Source organism: Spinacia oleracea, chromosome 3, assembly GCF_020520425.1.
Source record: "Spinacia oleracea cultivar Varoflay chromosome 3, BTI_SOV_V1, whole genome shotgun sequence".
Lineage (NCBI taxonomy): Eukaryota > Viridiplantae > Streptophyta > Magnoliopsida > Caryophyllales > Amaranthaceae > Spinacia > Spinacia oleracea.
Window position 1 is genome coordinate 65,816,536 of NC_079489.1, and position 23,845 is coordinate 65,840,380.

At 38.9% G+C, this 23,845-nt stretch overlaps 1 protein-coding gene across 1 annotated transcript; it reads right to left on the minus strand.

Annotated features, from left to right (window-relative positions):
* Window positions 1-4,021: 4,021 nt before the first annotated feature.
* On the minus strand, window positions 4,022-23,752 carry LOC110783549 (uncharacterized). Its single transcript, XM_021987898.1, has 4 exons — window positions 22,549-23,752; window positions 22,395-22,498; window positions 4,228-4,569; window positions 4,022-4,090 (listed from the first exon to the last, which is right to left on the minus strand). Exons 1-4 carry the CDS (start codon window positions 23,750-23,752, stop codon window positions 4,022-4,024), a joined length of 1,719 nt encoding a protein of 572 aa, XP_021843590.1.
* Between the last annotated feature and the right edge of the window lie 93 nt (window positions 23,753-23,845).

Sequence of the window (23,845 nt, forward strand, 5' to 3'; positions counted from 1 at the left end):
ATGTGCCGCGTTTTTTTGTAGTGTTAGGACTTGAATCAAATTCTTTTGATTGGGCTCGTTTAGTAAAACGAATTGGACTTTTCATTTAAAACCCGAAGCACATAAAAATCATTTGCAACTCATTAAATTTCCCGACTCAAGAATTAAATTCGTTTCGTAATTAATTAAAATAAATAAATATTCTAATTAATAAAATACATTTAATTATTATTTAAATGCTAATAAATCGTAAAATGCTTTATAAATATAATAAAATATACTTATAAATATTATAAAAATACGAGGTATTACAGCAGGAGAGACACCTAGCTTGGACAGAAGCTCTAGGTATTGAGGTGAAGGCAGTGCCTTAGTAAACACATCAGCCAGCTGAGAATGGGTAGGCAAGTAGGTCAACTGCAGCAACCCTTCTAAAACTTTATCTCTGGTGAAGTGGCTGTCGATTTCAATGTGTTTGGTACATTCATGGAACACAAGGTTCTTGGCTATATAAATAGCTAATTGATTATCACAGTGAAGAGTCACTGGCTTTAAGTTAGTCACACCAATTTCTTCTAGGAGTCTCACAAGCCATGTTACTTCTGAGGCAGCTGCTGCCATAGCCCTGTACTCTTCTTCAGAAGAGCTACGAGAGACTGTCCCTTCTTTCTTGGACTTCCATGAGACAGGTGATCCACCAAAGAGAAGAACATAACCAGTAATGGATCTTCTGGTGTTGGGGAAAGCTGCCCAATCACTGCCTGAAAATGCTTGAAGTATTAGAGAATCTGAAGCTTTGAGCAAAATTCCTTGACCTGCAGTACTAGTCACATATCTTAAGACATGTTGCAAAGCTGAAACATGTGGCAGTCGAGGCTGATGCATGAATTGACTGAGGAGCTGAACAGAAAAACACAAGTCTGGTCTGGTGTTAGTCAAGAAATTCAGTTTGCCAACCAAGGTTCTGTAAACCTCTGGTTGATCATACAGCACTCCCACATCAGCAAGAAGTTTAGTATTAATAGGAAGAGGAGTAGCAGCTCTTTTGTGAATATCAAACCCACATTCAGATAAGAGAGACTTGGTAAACTTCCTTTGTGTAAGAACAATCCCATCTGGCATATACCCAACTTCAATACCCAAAAAATAACTCATTATGCCAAGATCTTTGATGCTGAAAACATCATTCAGATGTGTTTTCAAGTTTGCAATGGTAGGAAGATGATTACCAGTGAGCAAAATATCATCGACCCTCTCCCAAAGCGTCGCTATGTGAAATAGCGACACTTTAGAGCGTCGCAATTTGTCCCAAAAAGCGTCACAATGTGCCGCGTTTTTTTGTAGTGTTAGGACTTGAATCAAATTCTTTTGATTGGGCTCGTTTAGTAAAACGAATTGGACTTTTCATTTAAAACCCGAAGCACATAAAAATCATTTGCAACTCATTAAATTTCCCGACTCAAGAATTAAATTCGTTTCGTAATTAATTAAAATAAATAAATATTCTAATTAATAAAATACATTTAATTATTATTTAAATGCTAATAAATCGTAAAATGCTTTATAAATATAATAAAATATACTTATAAATATTATAAAAATACGAGGTATTACAGCAGGAGAGACACCTAGCTTGGACAGAAGCTCTAGGTATTGAGGTGAAGGCAGTGCCTTAGTAAACACATCAGCCAGCTGAGAATGGGTAGGCAAGTAGGTCAACTGCAGCAACCCTTCTAAAACTTTATCTCTGGTGAAGTGGCTGTCGATTTCAATGTGTTTGGTACATTCATGGAACACAAGGTTCTTGGCTATATAAATAGCTAATTGATTATCACAGTGAAGAGTCACTGGCTTTAAGTTAGTCACACCAATTTCTTCTAGGAGTCTCACAAGCCATGTTACTTCTGAGGCAGCTGCTGCCATAGCCCTGTACTCTTCTTCAGAAGAGCTACGAGAGACTGTCCCTTCTTTCTTGGACTTCCATGAGACAGGTGATCCACCAAAGAGAAGAACATAACCAGTAATGGATCTTCTGGTGTTGGGGAAAGCTGCCCAATCACTGCCTGAAAATGCTTGAAGTATTAGAGAATCTGAAGCTTTGAGCAAAATTCCTTGACCTGCAGTACTAGTCACATATCTTAAGACATGTTGCAAAGCTGAAACATGTGGCAGTCGAGGCTGATGCATGAATTGACTGAGGAGCTGAACAGAAAAACACAAGTCTGGTCTGGTGTTAGTCAAGAAATTCAGTTTGCCAACCAAGGTTCTGTAAACCTCTGGTTGATCATACAGCACTCCCACATCAGCAAGAAGTTTAGTATTAATAGGAAGAGGAGTAGCAGCTCTTTTGTGAATATCAAACCCACATTCAGATAAGAGAGACTTGGTAAACTTCCTTTGTGTAAGAACAATCCCATCTGGCATATACCCAACTTCAATACCCAAAAAATAACTCATTATGCCAAGATCTTTGATGCTGAAAACATCATTCAGATGTGTTTTCAAGTTTGCAATGGTAGGAAGATGATTACCAGTGAGCAAAATATCATCTACATAAACCGCTGCTAGTGTAATGTGTTCAGTGTCTCTCTTAATGAATATAGAATAGTCATTTTTGGACTGGACAAAGCCTTGTGTTTCAATTTAGCATGTAACTTTGCAAACCACTGCCTTGATGCTTGTTTTAACCCATACAGTGATTTGGTGAGTCTACAAACCTTGTTCTCTGGATTGGGAATCCCTTCTGGCATCTTCATATATACTTCCTCATGGAGATCTCCATGTAGGAAGGCATTATTGACATCCAATTGATATACATCCCATTTCTTGCTAGCTACCAAAGCCACTATGCATCTAACTATTGCCATTTTAACCACAGGGGAATAAGTTTCCTCAAAATCTATGCCATATTGTTGTGTGTAGCCTTGTGCAACCAGTCTGGCTTTGCATCTTTCCAAAGAACCATCTGCTCTTAGTTTGACTTTGAACACCCATTTACAGCCAATTGCTTTCTTTCCATTTGGGAGGGTAACAACATCCCAAGTGTGATTTTCCAGTAGGGCTTCAATCTCTTTTTCCATTGTTGTCACCCATTCTGGTTTCAGAGAAGCTTCCTTATAAGTTTTTGGCTCAGTAAAGATGTCAATAGAAGCTACCAATGCATGATGATTGTTAGGCAAACAGTTATAAGACACAAGGTTACACCAGTGTACTGCTGTGTTACAATGATAGTCATTGAGATAAGAAGGTGGATTGTGAGATCTTGTAGACTTTCTGAGTGGTGGTGTGTTTGTAATGGTTGAGAGATCAAGAATAAGGTTGTGAGGAATGTGAGAATTAGGAGAAGAAGAGGGAGTAGATTGAGAATTGGGAGAAGAAAGAGGTGTAGAAGAAGAAAGAGAGAGAGGAGAAGAAAGTGAAGAATTAGAACTAGTAGTGGGAAGTGAGCTTGTTACTGAACTGTCAGGAGTTGCAGTAGGAGTTTGGAGAGGTAGAATGAAAGGAACATGAGGATCTGGAATAACAGGAGTGTGTTTTGGAAGGAAGATGTATGGTGGGAATTCATTGACAGTGGTATCATCTGATAGTGGAAAATGATAGGGAAAATGTGTTTCATGAAAAATGACATCCCTAGAAATGGTAATTTTGTTGGTGTCTGTGTCTAAGACCTTATAGCCTTTCTGTGTTGGAGAATAGCCAAGAAACACACAAGGTTTGGCTCTGGGTTCAAATTTGGCTCTGTTGACTTTAGTGGTGGAAACAAAGCATAAACATCCAAAAGCCCTTAGATGTTGGTAGAGTGGTTTATGCCCATGTAGCTTCTCATAAGGTGTGATGCCTCCAATGCTCTTCAAAGGCATTCTATTTATCAAATAAGTGGCACACAAAATACACTCTCCCCAGAACCTTATAGGAGCTTTGACTGAAAGTGTAATGCCCTAGCAGTTTCCAACAAATGCCTATGTTTTCTCTCCACAACTCCATTTTGTTGTGGTGTTCCACTACAACTAGTTTGGTATATTATCCCTTTTTTAAGCAAGAGTTACTTCATGTCTCCCTCACACAGCTCAAGAGCATTATCTGATCTCACACATAAAACTTTTGTATTAAACTGTGTTTCAACCATTTCCAGAAAAGATGTAATTACAGACACAACATCATTCTTACATTTCAGTAAATGTGTCCATGTTGTTCTGGTGAAATCATCTACAATTGTTAAAAACAAAGTACATCCATTATGAGTCTTACTCTTGTAAGGCCCCAAGTGTCTAGATGTATCATTTGAAATCTCTCAGTAGTCTTAATGCTACTAATAGGAATAGAAACCCTAGATTGCTTAGCAGCTGGACATACTTGACAAATGGAATCATTATTGCTAGGTTCAATCAAATCACTGACAATGAGTTTCATCTTATTGAAAGGCATGTGACCAAGCCTCAAATGCCAGACCTCTGCATTGTTTCTGCTTGCATTAGATGCTGAAAGACAAGTAGTTGATTCTTCTGTAATGTGTTGTTTCTGACCAGATTCCACACTGTACAGCCCTGATCTCACACTACCAAGAACCAGTGGCCTTTTCATCAAATGGCCCTGTATATAACACTTGTCAGCTGTGAATGAAACTGTACATTGTTGATCTTGACACAACTTATTCACAGACAACAGGTTGTATTGGAAATCAGGCACATGTATGTTAGGTTATGATACATATGAACAACATAAATCATGCGGAAAAACCTATATGCCATGAATCAAATTAATTGCACATAATCAAATAATTAGTCTAGGATGCATACTCTTTGTAGCGTGCCCTCCCTAGCTACGCCCGAACCGAACAAGAACAAGTCTTTAGGACTCCAAGTGTCGTCCCTCCGTAGATAGTCCACAGCACGTCCGGATCCGCCTTAAGATTGACTAACTAGAATCTCCCTCAAGGTACTAGAATTTTCGGCTATTATGGGGCCATTATTTGACTGAATTTTTGCTCTCAAAAAGTCACTTTGAATACTTGAATGTTGTATATAAATTGTGAACCAGGGCCACATATTTATAGGGGTATGGAAAGGAAATTGGAATCCTATTAGGAAACTAATTAGCTTAATTAGAATTTTATTAAAACTCTTATTAACTAATTTATCCATTAGGATTAGGAATTTAATCATTAAACGAATCCCATTAGATTTAGGATTTGTATCGGACACAAACACACACACGAGTATGGCCCGCATGCGCGCAGGCCATGCCCGCGCACAGCCCTTGCAGGTGCTCATCCCACGCAAGCCTTGCGGCCCACGCGAGCCTCGCAGCCCACGCGAGCAGCCATACTCGCAGCCCATTGCGTGCGCAGCCATGCTGGCAGCCTTGGCCTGTTGGGCCTGGCCTTGCGCTAGGCATGGCGTGGCTCTGGTTGTCTTGTGTGGCGCGCTGGCTTGATGGACGCGGGCATGGCTTCGTGCTGGGCCTTCTTCTAGCAAGTCTCGTCCGATGTTAATTCGTACGACGCGCTTCCAATTAATTTCCCGATTCCGGAATTCATTTCTGATACGAACAATACTCCCTCCGTATTTATTTAAGAGATACACTTGACCGTGCACGTGTATTAAGAAAAAGAATTGAATGAATTAAAATAATAAAGCAAGTGGGGTTGTGTAGATATTTTAATAAGTAAACAAGTGGGGACCATGTCATTTTGGGGTGTGGGAGGTGGGGTGGGTAAATTAGATGTATTATTTAATTAGATGGTGGGGTTGATTAGTTACTAAAAATGGCAAGTGTATCTTTTAAATAAATACGGCCGGAAAAGGCAAGTGTATCTCTTAAATAAATACGGAGGGAGTATTTAACATTTCCGATTCCGGAATTAATTTCCGTTTCGAACAAATATTTAATATTTCCGTTTCCGGAATTAATTTCCGATTCCAATAATATTTCCGATTCTGACAATATTTCCGTTTCCGGCAATATTTCAGATTCCGGCAATATTTCCATTTCCGATAATATTTTCCGATACGTACCATGTTTCCGTTTCCGGCAACATCTACGACTTGGATAATATTTATATTTCCGATACGATCCATATTTCCGTTTCCGGCAATATCATCATTTTCGGAGTATTCATTGTTTGCCTTTGATGATCTCAGCTCCCACTGAAACCAAGATCCGTCGATTCCGAATATCCATAGATGGAGTATTTAATGTCATTAAATATTTGATCCGTTTACGTACTATTTGTGTGACCCTACGGGTTTAGTCAAGAGTAAGATGTGAATTAATATCATTAATTCCACTTGAACTGAAGCGGCCTCTAGCTAGGCATACAGTTCACTTGATCTCACTGAATTATTAACTTGTTAATTAATACTGAACCGCATTTATTAGACTTAACATTAAATGCATACTTGGACCAAGGGCATATTTCCTTCAGTCTCCCACTTGTCCTTAGGGACAAGTGTGCATTTCCTAATTCCTTTGTCACTCGATGCTTGCACTTGAACATAAGGTAAGAGTTGTCATCCTTATTATGTCCAGAGGTGTTTCTCGGTTTCAGAGTTCAACTGATAAAATAAATAGATAATCATAGCCTATAATTCATCTTAGCACGACCATGCATTTTACAGTTTCTAGCTCTCCGAGTGGCCTTGTACAACTTTTAGCATCTCATCCCGATTTATGGGAGGACAATCCCAATCTTGCGATCTTGAGATTAGACTTCGTTTGGTAGGTGATTACCTGAGCGTTGCCTTTAAAGCCTCCTTTTACGGTGCGACGGTTGACAACGTCAAAGTAAGCAGTTCTCAAACAAGTAATCTCAAATCACTCAGGTATTGAGGATTAGTGTCTAATAATTTTAATGAAATTTACTTATGACAGATTTTCATCTCTTACAGTAAAGTTTCATAGGTCTGTCCGATACTAGTCTTCCCAAAGTAAGTATCTATGCAAATGATTACAACATTGCCATGTCCACATAGTTCAAGCAACAGAACTACTAGACATCTTGCATTCTAGTCGTCTAACGTTTTCTATGCGTCCATCTTTATAGAAAACTCCGACTAGGGACCATTTTCAACTTTTGACATTCAAGTTCAGTTGATAGACATTTCTTAGTCACAGGAATGGTGTAGACACCTACTTTTGTCCCCATTCCCGCAAGGGAAAGGTTCGATGATGAAAGCATAAAAACTCCACTTGACAACGCATCTCCTATAAAATAAACGAATCTCGATTCCCTATTTCATTTCACCCGAAACCTGCTATTTATGGAAACCTGCTAAAAATAGTAACTACCGTAAAAGGTAGCTTCTAAAAGTGGCAAATCATAAAAGATAGAAACCTGTCAGAAGGTGTTGCATTCCAACATAAATCCTAAATGAGATAGAAAACCGCGAGAATCCTATTCCTAATAGGATTCGGAAATAAGAGTTACATATTAATTAAAATCCTAACGAACCTAGAGTTCGTAACGGGCCCAGACGCATTCCGTCACAAATTGATACGCGCTAAAAGACTCAAATTAATCTCAAACTCTACGGATTTTAGAATCCGAATCTGACTAAACAAAAACTGCCCAGACCCTATTTTCAACGCCTGGCTCTGGGCGCCGAAATCTTCGGCGCCCAGGCCTGGGCGCTGAAAATACCTGGGTACGTTTCTTTTCCTAATTCTTTGCGGATTAGAACTCTGCAAATTCTATCTTTCCACGAACTCTTCCCTATAAATAGACCCCTAGTTTCGACGTGAAACAACACACAACAACACATAATATACTCTGAGTATTGACTCTAAACCCCTTAGCCTAAGCCTCTCGCTGCGAAACTGTTCACGCGTTCTGTCGCAGTCGATCCATAAATCGAACAGAACGTATCCTGTCCCATAATCGAGATTCGTTAAATAAAAAGGAGAAATAGCAAAGTCAAAGTGGTTAGTTTTCTGAGAACCGTGACGCACCTCTCAAGGGTGCGTCGTAATGTGTCCCTTTTCGATGATTTAACTGCTTTCCTCGCCCTTTTTATGAACTGTTAAACTAACCTAATATGATTGTTCTATCACGCCTAATAAATATAATATTTTTGGGAAATCGGATTATCATGCTAGGTCCCTTAATGCTATTTAAATCAGATAATCACGATCGAATTAGTATTATATGCTGCATATTGCTAAAATCAATTCAGATTAGTTTAATAGTTAACGCATGTCCCTTCAATTATTTATGCTGAGCTAGTAAGGATATCCTGCCTCTGGAGTTATCGACGAGCGAATTACTCCTCTCGGTAGTTACAGTCCCCCGAACCCTCAATCTCTACCTTGTGGGTGTATATTGAGAGATCCCCACACCAGGGATCACAAAGGAACCTACGGCCGTCGTGGTCAAACATAATTGCACTCCCTTTATGTCACGATAACCGGGTTTTGTCAGTTTTTCTCATTGTCGTTAAAAACTGAATGGCGACTCCTATATTACTAGTCAATTGGGTGTATACTCACAGGAAATCCAATTACACTTGATTGAATAAAAAGAATCGTCACACCCACGAGGGACAAGGTCACGCATTAGCCTCGCGCTTTTTCGACCCCCTCACAGTGGCGACTCCACTGGGGATAGTGAAGGAAATACTCGTGCTTGTAGGTAATCAAAATAGCCGAAGGGTGAAACGATCCTACCCCGCGTTTATTTCCCCATCAAGTTGGGACGACCTGAAAATCAGCATATTAATGTGAACGGGCAGAACATCATAACGAATCTCGGCTCCCTCGGGAGTTGGGACTAAGGATACCTTTTTCGCCAATAGGGGGGTGCATACGCCCCGCATGTTTCCCACTCGGTGCTTGTGCAGGTAGTACACCTATCCCGAACCCAATCGCTCGCCCATTAGGTCCCTCTCGCCTGCATGCCCCCTTGGCTTGCACTTGCGGGTTGGCCTCTTGGGCGAAATTCGTCTATTGAAGACACTACCTCGACCGGGGCATGTGTTGGATCTACGATAGAAGCGGTACCAAGCCAGGCGCAAATACTACCCATAGAAGCCTATCATAAACTGCGTGGCATATTTAATTTTCAAATCCATGTTTGTAATGTAGTTATGTGTAGCGAAATATGTGATTGTGTGTGACAAACTATCCTAGAAAACCAATGACCTTAAAAATTGCCCAAACATTCATAGACTAATTTGTCAAAGAGTTATACCAAAACACGTGTTCCGCAAACCCGAATGATCGCCACAAAATAAGCGACGCTCGGGATGGCCTGTAACGAATCCCACAAACGTTGTCACGCGTAAAGGACGTTATTAGGCAAGCACACAAATCGAAGTCGCATAAATAGAAAACAGAAAACGAGAACCATCCAGGGACACATTTTCAACGCCCCTGGCTGGGCGCCAAAATTTCTCACGCCCACTGCTGGGCGCTGAAGTTGCTGCTTGACTTTCTGGTCAGGCGCAGCAGCCTCGGTGCCCAAGCAAAAAGAAAGTACGTAGCACAAAAAATGTTCATCCAAAGAATTGCTACGAGGGCGTAATAAAAGCACTCGATTTCAAAAGGCGACTTGCGAAAAATTAATAACTCTTTGTGTCGTCGTTAGGCCTCCTACGACGGTAATGCTCGGCACCAAAACCGAACATGCTAACAACTATGAATGTCACACAGGCAAGTGTTTCGAAAATCCAAAAGAATGACCAAAATAAAAAAAAAAACCCAAAAAATAGTGTACCGACAGAAGAAAGAGCGAAAAAGTGAAACACCAATGTAGAGAGTCGAAGTCTAGACTAAGTAATGCCTGAAACTTTGGGAACCTAAACTTTAGCTTATCTTATGCCTAGGACTGGTCCTGCCACTTGGTGCCGATCAGGGAATCAACGGCTAGTGCGTCTCGAAGATACATCACCAGGTCTAGCAACTCCAAGCTCCGTCCGTCGTCCCTCATTTCAAGGATCTCCGCTTCCCCAACCTCGATTCGCACCTCCAAACATGTCCATCGAAGATTTGCGAGACCAGATGGTCCAGATGACCCAACTCATGGGCCAACTGAAAATGGAAAACGAAGCCTTAGCGGCTGCGCAAGCCAAAAATAACCTCGAAAACGAGAAGAGGATCGAAAAAATGGCCCTACAGCAAACCATGGGGAGCAAATACTTCTCCCTCGAGCCTGAACCTTTTTCTGGCAAATTACCAGAAAAGTTCAGTTCATCTGACTTACCAAAGTTCAAGGCCACGGACAACCCCCGTGATCATCTACTGAGCTTTGTGAATACCATGAACTTGAAAGGCGTGGACAAGTCCATGTACCTACCTGCCTTTGCTTTGTCTTTGGAACCTGTGCCGCTCAAATGGTACTATCACCAGGACCCTAAGCTCTTCCCCACCTGGGAAGACTTTGTCAATGTCTTCATCAAGCAATACTCGTCGAACATGGATTTCCAAGTCACCATGCGCGAGCTGGAAGTTCTCTTCCAAAAGAAAAATGAGGGTTTCACAACCTACTTTGCTAGATGGAGGGACCAGGCGGCCCAGCTAATCAATAGGCCTCCCGAAACAGAATTGGTCCAAAAATTCATTGACAACTTGGACCCGGCTTACAGACAACACCTTAGGTACCTGGGACACGACAAATTCAAAAGGGTTTATGATGTGGGAATAAAAATCGAGGACGACCTCGCCAAAAACATACAGAGCAAACCTGCATATAAGACCAACGCCTATAATCGGGGTAACCCACCCAAGCCCAAGAAGTCCATGCTGTAGAAGAGGCTCCCGCCCGAAGATACCCTGTAAGATGGGTCCGAGACCGAAAGTTTGCCCCACTCGGGTCAACTTTGGTACAAGCCTTTGAAAGACTAACCAATCAAGGAAAGTTGAGACCTATAGGCCCCACCCGTGATCCTCCTGCCAAAAACAAATATTGGGTCGAAGGTACTTACTGCAAATTTCATCAAGGAAATGGGCATGACACTGAAAACTGTTGGCATCTAAAACATACGATCCAGGACATGATAGAGGATGAAGTAATACCTCTCCCTAACGTTGGCAAACCCAACAACAACAAGAGCCCACTCGGCTCTTGTCACATCTCTCTCGACCAACCAGAGAATTTCGACCCCACGGTGTATATTACACCTCAAGGTGCACCACTCGCTGTGGTAACTATGGATCGAATCGAGGGGGAAGTGTGCGGTGTGTGGAACGATGATGCTGAAGATATTTACCTATCTCAAGTCTCGGGCCAGGACCTCTTCACTGAAACTTGGCTCGGGTATTCTCTCATCGACACCACCCCTCAGGAGCCCGAGGTCGACAACCTCACCCGATCCGGAAGGATATACCAACCGGATATTCACCCACCTCCTATGGACGACATCCCGGTTAGGCAAACTCCTGAGAACGGGCGGCACGCCACCGTCGCGGAAGTCATTGAAAATCCTCTCCTGAAACAACTGAAAAGAACCAAGGCTGAGATTACCATCTGGGATCTTATGTGTACCTCAAAGGAACATCGCGAAAAGCTTATTCGCTCACTTGACCTCATCTCAGTACCCACAGATATCACACCTGACTCATTGGTTAGCCATGTCACGAGAGATGCGGGAGAAAAGGCCATAGTTTTCACTGATAAAGACTTACCCAAAGAGGGGGGTGCTCACAACAAAGCCCTTTACTTAGTGGTTGGATGCAAAGGACAAAACATCCCCCTAACACTCGTAGATAATGGTTCGGCGGTGAATGTCTGCCCATTGCGAACCGCCTATTGCTTGGGGCTGGGAAACGACGACTTCCAAACCTCCACGCAAGGGGTACGAGCTTATGATAACTCCCGAAGGCCTGTATTGGGAAAAATCAACCTTACCATACAAACCGGGCCTGTGGCACGCACCACGGAGTTTCAAATAATCGACATCAAGCCCACTTTCAACCTCCTCTTGGGGCGACCTTGGCTTCACGAATTAGGAGGTGTGGCTTCTACCTTGCACCAAATGGTTAAACTTAACCATAACGGGGTAATACTAGAAATCTGCGCCCCTCCTCTTGACGTCAGTTGTACTATGGTTGGAACGGCCGAAACTGCAGATGACCTTTATGGGTTTCAAATGGAAGAAGCAATCCAGTTCATCGAAGATTATGATCCAGCATTCCTAGACCCGCATGCATCCCGAGTCATCCCTAGAATGCTGTTGGCTCAAGGTTATTTCCCAGGAACCCCATTGGGCATAAGGAAGAAGGAATGCACATTCCATCCTTTTCCCGACAAATCTACTCCCTTTGGCTTAGGTTGTGAACCAACGGAGGAAGATATTGCTGACCGCCTATCTAGGCTACGCCTTAACAGAGCCAAACAAACCACCCTCCTTCCCCCATATCAAAGGACCCTTAACGGGATGTTTGTTCGGGAAGGAGAAGAACACCCATGCTGTGATTTCCCTGAACCCTTCGTTCAGGATGGCTTGCTAAAACCAGGATTTGAAATTTTCCATGACTGCCACACCTTGGATGAGGCACCCCACCTCACCAAGACTAAAACAGCTGAAATATTGGACAACCAGGCTCTATGGACATTGTTTAACGAATCGAGGCCTATGGAGAACGAGACTGTGATGACTACCCTAGCTTTACAAGATGAAGGTTTCGATCCAACCCGGTTAATCTCTCTTGCATCAACACTAGAAGAGGTCGGGAACGGATGGGTGAAGACATATCAGTGGGTCAACGCAAAAGGAATAGGATTCAAGATGAGTACCGGTGAAGGACCGAAGTTTTATGAGACTAAACCCCAGGCTTGAGCCACATATAGCACCATTAGTAAAAAGAGCCTAGTAGTTCTTTAGATTGATAGAAAAAAATAATAGAGACTTTAGATGGTCGTAAGGCCCTTTAGAATATGGGTCAGTTTTATTTCAGTATGTTTCCCTTACTTTCCAAATCAATAAAGGCGTAATATTTCTCCTAAAAATTTTATTCTAACACTAAATAAACACCAAATGTACTTGCAAAATAAAATAATAATAATAATAATAAAAGCGGCCCACTATAGGCCCAACAAACAAAGCCCACTCGGTTTTGAAATAATGCCATGTGAACCAGTTTCCGAAACCCACAAAATAAACCACACTATCCCATCCTCAAAAAGCCAACCATCATAAGAGCCAATCCATGCAACCCAAAATCAAAAAGAAATCAAAATTTTAAAACAAATGCAAATGTTACCAAAAAAATAAATTCATAAAACATAGAATCCACCAACAGCTTTCACATAGATTCCATCATACCCTCCACAAAGATCTTCATAAGTTCCGCACCCTAACTCCATTTTCAAAACTGTTTTGAGTCACCAATAGAAAAAATTAATCTGGACAAAAATGCGTTTCACGCTAACAGTCAAAAAAGCCTCCGAAATAGCCTCAAAATTAACTTTAACTACGAAGCAAAATATCAAGGCACAAAAAACGAAATAGAAATAAACGCAAGAACATGTGAAGCAAAAACGTCAAAATTGACCGCCCAAGTTATTTTCAGCGCCCAGGGCTGGGCGCCGAAATTTCTGACGCCCCAGCCTAGGCGTTGAAACTCTCTGCCTGCCAAAAGTCTTCGTTGTTTTCAAAAAGTGCCCGTCATTTTATCCGCACACAACCGTGACGCACCTCTCAAGGGTGCGTCGTAATGTGTCCCTTTTCGATGATTTAACTGCTTTCCTCGCCCTTTTTATGAACTGTTAAACTAACCTAATATGATTGTTCTATCACGCCTAATAAATATAATATTTTTGGGAAATCGGATTATCATGCTAGGTCCCTTAATGCTATTTAAATCAGATAATCACGATCGAATTAGTATTATATGCTGCATATTGCTAAAATCAATTCAGATTAGTTTAATAGTTAACGCATGTCCCTTCAATTATTTATGCTGAGCTAGTAAGGATATCCTGCCTCTGGAGTTATCGACGAGCGAATTACTCCTCTCGGTAGTTACAGTCCCCCGAACCCTCAATCTCTACCTTGCGGGTGTATATTGAGAGATCCCCACACCAGGGATCACAAGGGAACCTACGGCCGTCGTGGTCAAACATAATTGCACTCCCTTTATGTCACGATAACCGGGTTTTGTCAGTTTTTCTCATTGTCGTTAAAAACTGAATGGCGACTCCTATATTACTAGTCAATTGGGTGTATACTCACAGGAAATCCAATTACACTTGATTGGATAAAAAGAATCGTCACACCCACGAGGGACAAGGTCACGCATTAGCCTCGCGCTTTTTCGACCCCCTCACAACTGGTCCTGACAGTCTATCTTGAATATATCGTCAAATTTAAGGGACTCATCATTTAATACTAAACCAAGATTAAATGGAATATGAAAATTCATTTCATATATGATAAATGTTCAACCCCAATGTTTTACAACCATGGGCCTCGAACCCATCTTTAAAACAATTAATGGAATTCAAAGCTATGCTTGATTTCCAGTGCCACAATGTGAGTGTTGTTTCTCACTTGTTGCATAGGTTTAGTTATCATGCTTTTCCAATCTTAATATCCTTTTCATCGAATGTTCTTCGAGATAGATGATAAGATCTTTTGAGTATGTTTATTTTGTGATCTAGTCTTTCTTGCTACAATAGTGGTTCTACGCATTTTGCAATGAAAAACCATTAAGCCATGAGACATGTGATCCACCCAAGTTCATAGAAGAACTCTTTAACGTAAACAAACCTGTTTTATTGCTTCTTAGGCAATAATTACATTTACTTCAACTGTATAGGTTGCTTGTGATGCTTTGTTTGGATTTGCTTATCCAAGCAGTTCACAGATATGTGGAAGACTTTCCAGCTGTATCTTAGAACATAGAAATTAATATTTTAATTTCCCACGCAACAACTCATGGTCTCTAATCCATGTTGCCATTTCAAACCACGATGCATATAGCTCGTTCTTGCCAATGGTTAACTCCAAAGGGATCTTGCTTGATCCTTTCCCAGTGTTTATGCGTGTAGCATCAATATTTAGCATATCTTTATTTCCTTGAATCAAGAACTATTCTTATGTACTTTTTCAAGTACCATAAGTTTTTCTTGATCTCAATCTAGTTCATCTTCACTTAGATCAATAGAGATTGGTATATGTTCGTCATGCCTAAAGTCATACGATACATTTTTGGCGATCCTCATATTTTATTATACATGATAAATTCTTTTGCAGAATAATTCCCAATTGAATTCTATTCATGTAACTTTAGCTCATATAGTTTCAGTAGATACTAAATCCAGCTAAATTCTGACATATAATATAGGTTAAGAATCTTACTTAGATCCTTTGATGTTTAACTTAGTAAATGCTTATACATAGTTCAAACATTATTTACTTAGATTTATTCACATGTGTCGAATATCTCCAATGGAGTCTTTCGTGTTTGATTTAGTAAATGCCATTACTTAATCTAAAACAATATTATAAGATCTTTGTAAATAGATCTTAATACCCAGTATGTACTAAGTTTCGCCATGGTCCATCATTGATGAATAATTTCAAATCTAAGTCATTAGCATTTGAATGTTATTTCACAATAGAGAGATATGTGTGTGATACACATAGGACCAATTAAGTTTTACGTACTCCCACTAAACTTCTTATATATCTATAAGAATCATGTACATTTTATGAAACTAAAATACTTATTAGCTTCACTAAAATACAGTTCTAATTCCCAATTGCTTGCTTAAATCTGTACTTAGATTTTATAAGCTAGCTTTCTTTTCAAGCATTTATTTGGATCCAAAAATCCTATGACATGTCATGTACATAGTTTCTTCCAACATTTGATTGAGGAAGAAGTTTTGTCATCCAATTGCCATATGTACCAATATGCAATTGTTGCTTGATTTATAGACTTGAGCATTACGATTTTGCATGAGGCTTCAACACAATCCACGCCGTGAATTTGCTTGTAACCTTTAGCAACTAATCTAGCTTTGTGTGTGAACACAATTCCATGTTTGATGTTTTTTATCCTTAAAACCAATTTGCAACCAATAGGTGTTTAATCTATTCTTGCAAATCAACAAAATTTCAATTTTGTCATCAAAACATTGGTTATGTTTTTATGGCTTTTAACCATCTAAAACATTTGAGTCTATATATGGCCTCTAACCATTTCAAGGAATCTAGGTTTCTTCATAGCTTTCTTACAAGTCACAAACTCATTAATCTACATGATAATAGTTTGACTGCAAGTTGTAGGTTTCTTCGCTATCTAATAGAAGAATCGCATAGTTTCAGTGACCTGAACTCTATGTTTCTTCACTATCTAATAGAAGAATCTCATAGTTTCAGTGACTTGAACTCTATGTCTTACTTGGGTATAGAACATCAAAAATTAGAATATCAACAGCCACTTGAAAGTCCTTTGAATATTCTGTTCTCCTTGAAGCACTTGAAAAGTCTTCTAAGAGATGTCTATTCTTTAAAGCCACTTCTAAAGTCCTTAAAGAATAAGTGTTTGGATTTTCTGAAGAACTTCAAAAAGCCTCCGAAACATCCGTTTTATGTTTGTTGTTCGCCTCGAAGACTTTCGAGGTCTATTTTCTCCCACTTGTCATTTTGGAAACGAATCTCCAAAAGGACATTATTTCGAGCAAACAAACATTATGTTCTCAAAATTCGTGGTAGAAACAATACCCTTGTGTCTCATTTGAATAAATCACAATGAAACATATATCTATACTTGGGCCTTAGTTTGTCGAATAACAAACACTAAGCTCCCACTGAGTTTAGGAACTCTTTAGATATATTACGAAAAGATATTCTAAAATTAGTTTTCAATAGCTTTGACGAATTTGGTTTAGTTTAGTGGTAGTTGAGCATTTTGTTTTAGAAATTATAGGAAAATTCTTTATGATTCATCATTGATCGAATCAATTACCAATTGACTTCGATCATTCCAACTTAGATATGCCATATCTTATGGAGCTAGATCATGAAATTACAACACACAATCATTGATGATCATTTTGGTCTTAAAGTAATCATCGTCATGATCTAACCTAGATCTTTATGATTTCTTGCCATGTGGATTTTATACTTCTGAATCTTTGAACTAGCCAAACAGATTCAAACTTATATCACTTTGAGTAAGTGAACCAATATTCACTCAAGTCCATGTGAAATAATAAAGTCATAAAATCTTTCTTTACCTTTTAACTCTATTGTCTATGCGTTCTAACAATAGTTCATATCCTTTGTTACTTTCAACAAGTAAGACTAGCTTGTCTTGAATTGATCTAGAAATCAACCAACTTTAAAAAGTCCATAAAATTAGAGCTCTTTGAATGTTAACTTGTTGATATGGTCTAAGTAACAATGCTAAAGGTTTGTGGAACTCAAATCAAGGGGTTGATTTGAACCTAGTAAAGTTCTTATTGTTAAAGAGTTGTTTGTTTTAATCAAGCATATTGAATCAACCCGTAAATGACCATTTCATTCAAATAAACAAACAAACATTGTTTTTGTCTTTCTTGAATGTGAGTCTTTCTGTGTTTGAAAACAGAAATTTAGGTATGCTGATTATGGAACAAAATAGCCATTAAGTTCCAGCCTTTGAAAGGACTTAAAACAAAGTAGATGACCCTACAACTAATGTAGCATTTCCATGCTTCATTTCCCACTTGTAGGTCATTAGTGTAGCCTAGCTTCCATTGTTTGAGTTACTACCGAAGTAAGAACCTCAAGCGGCATATGATACCAAGGAAGTTTGATTGCTAGGTCACTTCTCTTTAAACATTAACTTATTGGTAGAAACGGAATCGTAAATTCCTTTCGGTTGTTCCTTGTTTTCCTATTTCTTGTACCCTTTCTTATAGTCTTAAGAATTAACTTCTCTAGTGTTTGACTTTTATACTTTGTTAGACATATCCAATGTCATTACAATAGAGTTCTTACCATTTTATTTATGTTGAATATTCTATTTCAACTAGATGATCTTACCAGAAGCTTCTAAAATTCTCTAAGCATCGATCTATTCGAATGTCTAGGGACTAGACTCATTCGAGAAACAAATGGACAAAGATATTAGGTTGTTAACCATTGGTAAAGCTGACCGTTTAAACTCAATGCTTTATGATCTCAAAACTACATTGTATTTTTAATTCACAAGCACCAATCGGTTTGCCATTCGACTTTGATACTCGAAAACAACCATAAAAGTCGATATAAGAAACGTACATTCAAATTGCTCATTTTCTCTCATTTCCGTGAATCGTTCTTGGATTCACTACCAATCGAGGAAATTTACTGTTACCTTTCTAAAAGGATTTATTACAGTGCAAGATATTTAATTATAAACAATAATTAAAACATACATTGAAGCATGCAAAGTCTAAACATTTATCATGAGTAATAACTTGGAAATTAAAGCAATCATGCAATTTAAACAAGTTATTGGCATTTTATTCGAATTTATTGTTCCGGCAGGTGTGAATAAAATGATTCCAAGACCCTTAAATCATTGAAGAATTAAGCACATTATGTATTTAGACTCAATTCTAAAATATTTTAGGTAAGCAAATCTTTTGCTAATAGTCTAGAAACTACTCTTGGTTGATAGGTACGTCTAAGAACTTATTAGGTAAACCTATCCCGTTTGCCACGACATAAAAGGACTCCTTACTTATATCGTTGAGTTTCACCAAAACTAACATGTACTCACAATTATTTGTGTACCTTACCCCTTTAGGATCAATAAGTAACACCTCGCTATGGCGGAAAACTATTACTAAGATTGATGTAAAGGTTATCCAAGTAAGTGTTATTTTGGTATGGAACCTTTTAACTCAATTTTAAAGTTTGGAACTTAAGGCTCTTACTATGTTGGTTAGATTTTAAGTGAACTAAAATCCTTAATCATGCAACATAATTAAGCCATAATCTCATGCATAATTAAGACATATTTAAAGCAATAAATAACTTAAAACATGCATAAGATATAAATGTGATCTAGTATGGCCCGACTTCATCTTGAAGCTTCAACTTCAAAGTTCGTCTTGAAAATGGATTGGAAACTCCGTCTTGAATTTCACCATGGGAGGCGCCATTTTCTTCAAATAGGATAAGCTATAATTAAAATAATTACAACTATTTGATGGTACGCAGACCATATTTAAAAGCAATAAAATTTGGTACTTTAGACCAATATTACATTCAAATTAATGGTACGCAGACCATATTTTCTATCCTATTTGGGCCATACTAGTCACTTTTCAATAACCTGTAAAACAGTACATATACAATAATATACCATTCACCCATTCATTATCATGAATGGCCCACATAGCTGGTTAGTAGAACATGTTATGCATCACATAAATATTTGCAGCAATTAATCAAGGGCACCAATAATCTACCAATTATTCAGTCCTTATTAATTCTAATCAAGTTGTTTAACCTTAAAGGAATGTAGACCTAATCAAGAGTTTATGACTAAAATGCTCCCACTTAAACCAATAAATTCACATGCTTTACTAATTTTAAACATAAAAATGTATTTCCTAGTCTAACCGGAAACATACAAATTTAATTAAAATTTAAAGCTCATATAAATTTCTAATTGAACCCATTTAATTTAATTTCAGTTGAATTAAAATGAATTTAAATTAATTCAAGGTTTTAATTTTAGTAAAATAATTAGTATAAATTAAAATTTATAATAATTAGATTATTCAAAATTAAATTCCGAGAAAACAATTTAAATTACGAATTTTAAAATTAATTAAAATCGTTTCCGAACTGAAATTTTAAAATTAAAATCAAAACGCATCAATCGTAACAAGACGAGGCACTTGGGCTTGCGCCCAAGCCCCGTCGAGTGCACAAGGCAGCAGCGCCCCTCGACTGATCGTACGACATCACACGAGCAGGCCACACGCAACGCAACAAGCCCAGGCCACGCTGCGCGCAGCCTGCCTCACTCGACGCGTCTGGTTGCTTCGCTGGGCGCGGCAGCCCACGCTGAACACAACACTCGACACAAGGGCAGCGTGCTGCCTTGTGCTCGTGTGCCATGGCCTTGCTCGTTGCATTGTACCGCATGGGCGACGAGCTCCCTTGCTCGTCGTCGCATGCCCGCACTATACAACACCCCTTAAGGGTAACACGTAGCGTCCTTTGCTTTGTGCGTGCTAGTTTTATGAGCGAATTTCATAAAAATTAAAACTTTTATTTCAAAATAATGACAAATTAATAAATCATATTAATTTCATAATTTTAGGGAGAAAAATCGAAAATTTATTAATCAATTAATTTCCGATTATCATGGATTCAAATCTAGGTCATAAAAATCTAAAATTTATCATAAATTAACAATTTTTATGGTGGTTTTTAATCATGGATACCTAATTAAATCGTTAATTAATTATGAAAATCAAATCAAATTCTAAATTATTCGAATTTCAACAAATTAATTACAATTACAAATTAGGTTGTATAATTAACAAGCTTAGGCATTCAAATTTGTTAAACATATACAGTAGGTCAATCAAAAATTCAAGATTTAACAACAAGAATCGCAAATATTCAATTTAACATCTTAAAATTACAAACTTTTGCGTTCAAAAAACTAAAACCTCCGAAAAGTCATAGTTAGGCTTCGAATTTGGGAATTCTGGGTTCGGCTGAAGATTAGTATTTTTGTCAAAATTTTAGAATGCCTTTTACATGCGGAATTGACACAAAAATCATTCGATTTCGTTGAGTAATGAAGAAACTGCCGAAAAACTGCGTACATTTAATTTAAATAAACGTAATTTGCAATTAATTAACAATTACGAAAATTAATCACCCCTTTTAATTCTTTGCGAATTTGTAAAATTTAACCATGTTAACTATAATTGATTATGCAATTAATTAGAGGGTCGTGATACCACTGTTAGGTTATGATACATATGAACAACATAAATCATGCGGAAAAACCTATATCCATGAATCAAATTAATTGCACATAATCAAATAATTAGTCTAGGATGCATACTCTTTGTAGCGTGCCCTCCCTAGCTGCGCCCGAACCGAACAAGAACAAGTCTTTAGGACTCCAAGTGTCGTCCCTCCGTAGATAGTCCACAACACGTCCGGATCCGCCTTAAGATTGACTAACTAGAATCTCCCTCAAGGTACTAGAATTTTCGGCTATTATGGGGCAATTATTTGACTGAATTTTTGCTCTCAAAAAGTCACTTTGAATACTTGAATGTTGTATATAAATTGTGAACCAGGGCCACATATTTATAGGGGTATGGAAAGGAAATTGGAATCCTATTAGGAAACTAATTAGCTTAATTAGAATTTTATTAAAACTCTTATTAACTAATTTATCCATTAGGATTAGGAATTTAATCATTAAACGAATCCCATTAGATTTAGGATTTGTATCGGACACAAACACACACACGAGCATGGCCCCCATGCGCGCAGGCCATGCCCGCGCACAGCCCTTGCAGGCGCTCAGCCCACGCAAGCCTTGCGGCCCACGCGAGCCTCGCAGCCCACACGAGCAGCCATACTCGCAGCCCATTGCGTGCGCAGCCATGCTGGCAGCCTTGGCCTGCTGGGCCTGACCTTGCGCTGGGCCTGCCGTGGCTCTGGTTGTCTTGTGTGGCGCGCTGGCTTGCTGGACGCGGGCCTGGCTTCGTGTTGGGCCTTCGTCTAGCAAGTCTCGTCCGATGCTAATTCGTACGACGCGCTTCCGATTAATTTTCCGATTCCGGAATTCATTTCCGATACGAACAATATTTAACATTTTCGATTCCGGAATTAATTTCCGTTTCGAACAAATATTTAATATTTCCGTTTCCGGAATTATTTTCCGATTCCAATAATATTTCCGATTTCGACAATATTTTCGTTTCCGGCAATATTTCAGATTCCGACAATATTTCCATTTCCGATAATATTTTCCGATACGTACCATGTTGCCATTTCCGGCAACATCTACGACTTGGATAATATTTATATTTCCGATAAGATCCATATTTCCGTTTCCGGCAATATCATCGTTTCCGGAGTATTCATTGTTTGCCTTTGACGATCTCAGCTCCCACTGAAACCAAGATCCGTCGATTCCGAATATCCATAGATGGAGTATTTAATGTCATTAAATACTTGATCCGTTTACGTACTATTTGTGTGACCCTACGAGTTCAGTCAAGAGTAAGTTGTGGATTAATATCATTAATTCCACTTAAACTGAAGCGACCTCTAGCTAGGCATACAGTTCACTTGATCTCACTGAATTATTAACTTGTTAATTAATACTGAACCGCATTTATTAGACTTAACATTAAATGCATACTTGGACCAAGGGCATTATTTCCTTCAATGTAACACTTCCTTCAGCTGTATATTCTCATTTATAGTAACTGTCCCCTTGTGATGTATTTCTACCCTTCTTCCATCAGGAATTGTGATATACTCATTAGAATTTTTAATAGGTTCATAACTGTCAAACATGCTAAGACTAACACACATATGAACAGATGCACCACTGTCTAAAAACAAGTAGAATGAGAGCATGTAAGAAAGCAATAGGTAGAATTACCTGCCATAAAAGCATGACCAGAAGTTTCACCTTCCTCAACTTGAGCATCTGCATTACTAGACTTCTCAGTTTGCTGTTTGTTGAGCAGACTTAGTAATTGAGTGCATTGTTCTGCTGTGAGAAAACCAGGTTGGTTTTGTTCCTTGTCACCAGAGTAAAATTGATGTTGATAATCTGCCATATCATCAAAGTAAGTCTCATCTATATAGGTTGCAGCTGCAGCTCTTTTATCATTCTTAAACCCAGTGAAACCAGGAGGAAATCCATGTAACTTGAAGCATCTTTTAGTGCTATGTCCATTCACCTTGCATTGATCACAGAAGTAGGTAAAAGGCTTCTTGTAACCAATTGACTTGTTGCCTCCAGACTGATTATTGTAAGAATAGCCACTTCTCCCATATGATTGTCCCTGTTGCCCCTTGTATGGAGTGTAGTTGTTGTTCCTATTAGGAAAGTCGTTGTACCTTCTTCTGTCAGCACCAAAGGCATGGCTCTCCATCTGTGGCACAAGTGCTGAAATTTCTCTTTGTCTCTCCTCTTGTGCCAGCATTCTATAGGCATGTGAAATGGTTGGAAGAGGTTGCATCATTAACAAATTGCCTCTAGCAGTGGATAAGTGTTCTCCTAACTTCATTAAGAACTGCATCAATCTTTGATCTTGCTGCATCTTAAAAATCTTTTGTGTCAAGTTACAGGTGCACAGATTGCAGGTACAAGATGGCAAGGGATTTGCTGCACTCATCTTGTCCCATATTGACTTGATCTCTGTGAAAAATTCAGCAATGTTCTGTCCTCCCTGTGTAATAGCAACAGCCTGCTGTTCTAAAGAATACAGTTGTGGACCAGAAACAAAACCAAACCTCTCTTCTAAATCCACCCATATCTCTCTTGCTGTATTGAAGTACAATACACTCTTGGCTATAGTTGTGTCCAAATTGAACAGCAGCCAAGAAATCATCATATCATTACACCTTGCGCAAGCATCATATATAACACGTGTAATGTCAGGTTGGACTATTGTTCCATTCACAAACCCTAACTTATTCTTAGATGACATTGAAATCATCATACTACTTTTCCAATCTCCATATCCTTCTTCTTTGAATTTTGCTGAAACTAATTGGCTTGCAGTGTTATCAGTAGGATGTAAGTAAAAAGGTGAAGCAGGATCCTGATTAGGTAGCAAGGTCTGTTGTTGTGCCATTTTTGTATAGATTTTGTTGTGAAGTAAAAGGAAAACTAGGATTTATCTAGTATAAGTACTGATTATCAGAAGAAATTTGAGCAGATTTCAAGA

Bases quoted from the DNA above. Each gene is read 5' to 3' on its own strand.
- LOC110783549 (XM_021987898.1), bottom strand. From the start codon at position 23,752: ATGGCACAACAACAGACCTTGCTACCTAATCAGGATCCTGCTTCACCT. The intron at 4,570-22,394 runs GTAGAAATACAT...TGTTATATACAG, and splicing joins CAATTCCTGATGGAAGAAGG to GGCCATTTGATGAAAAGGCC. The intron at 4,091-4,227 runs GTAAGACTCATA...GTTGAAACACAG, and splicing joins ACACTTGGGGCCTTACAAGA to TTTAATACAAAAGTTTTATG.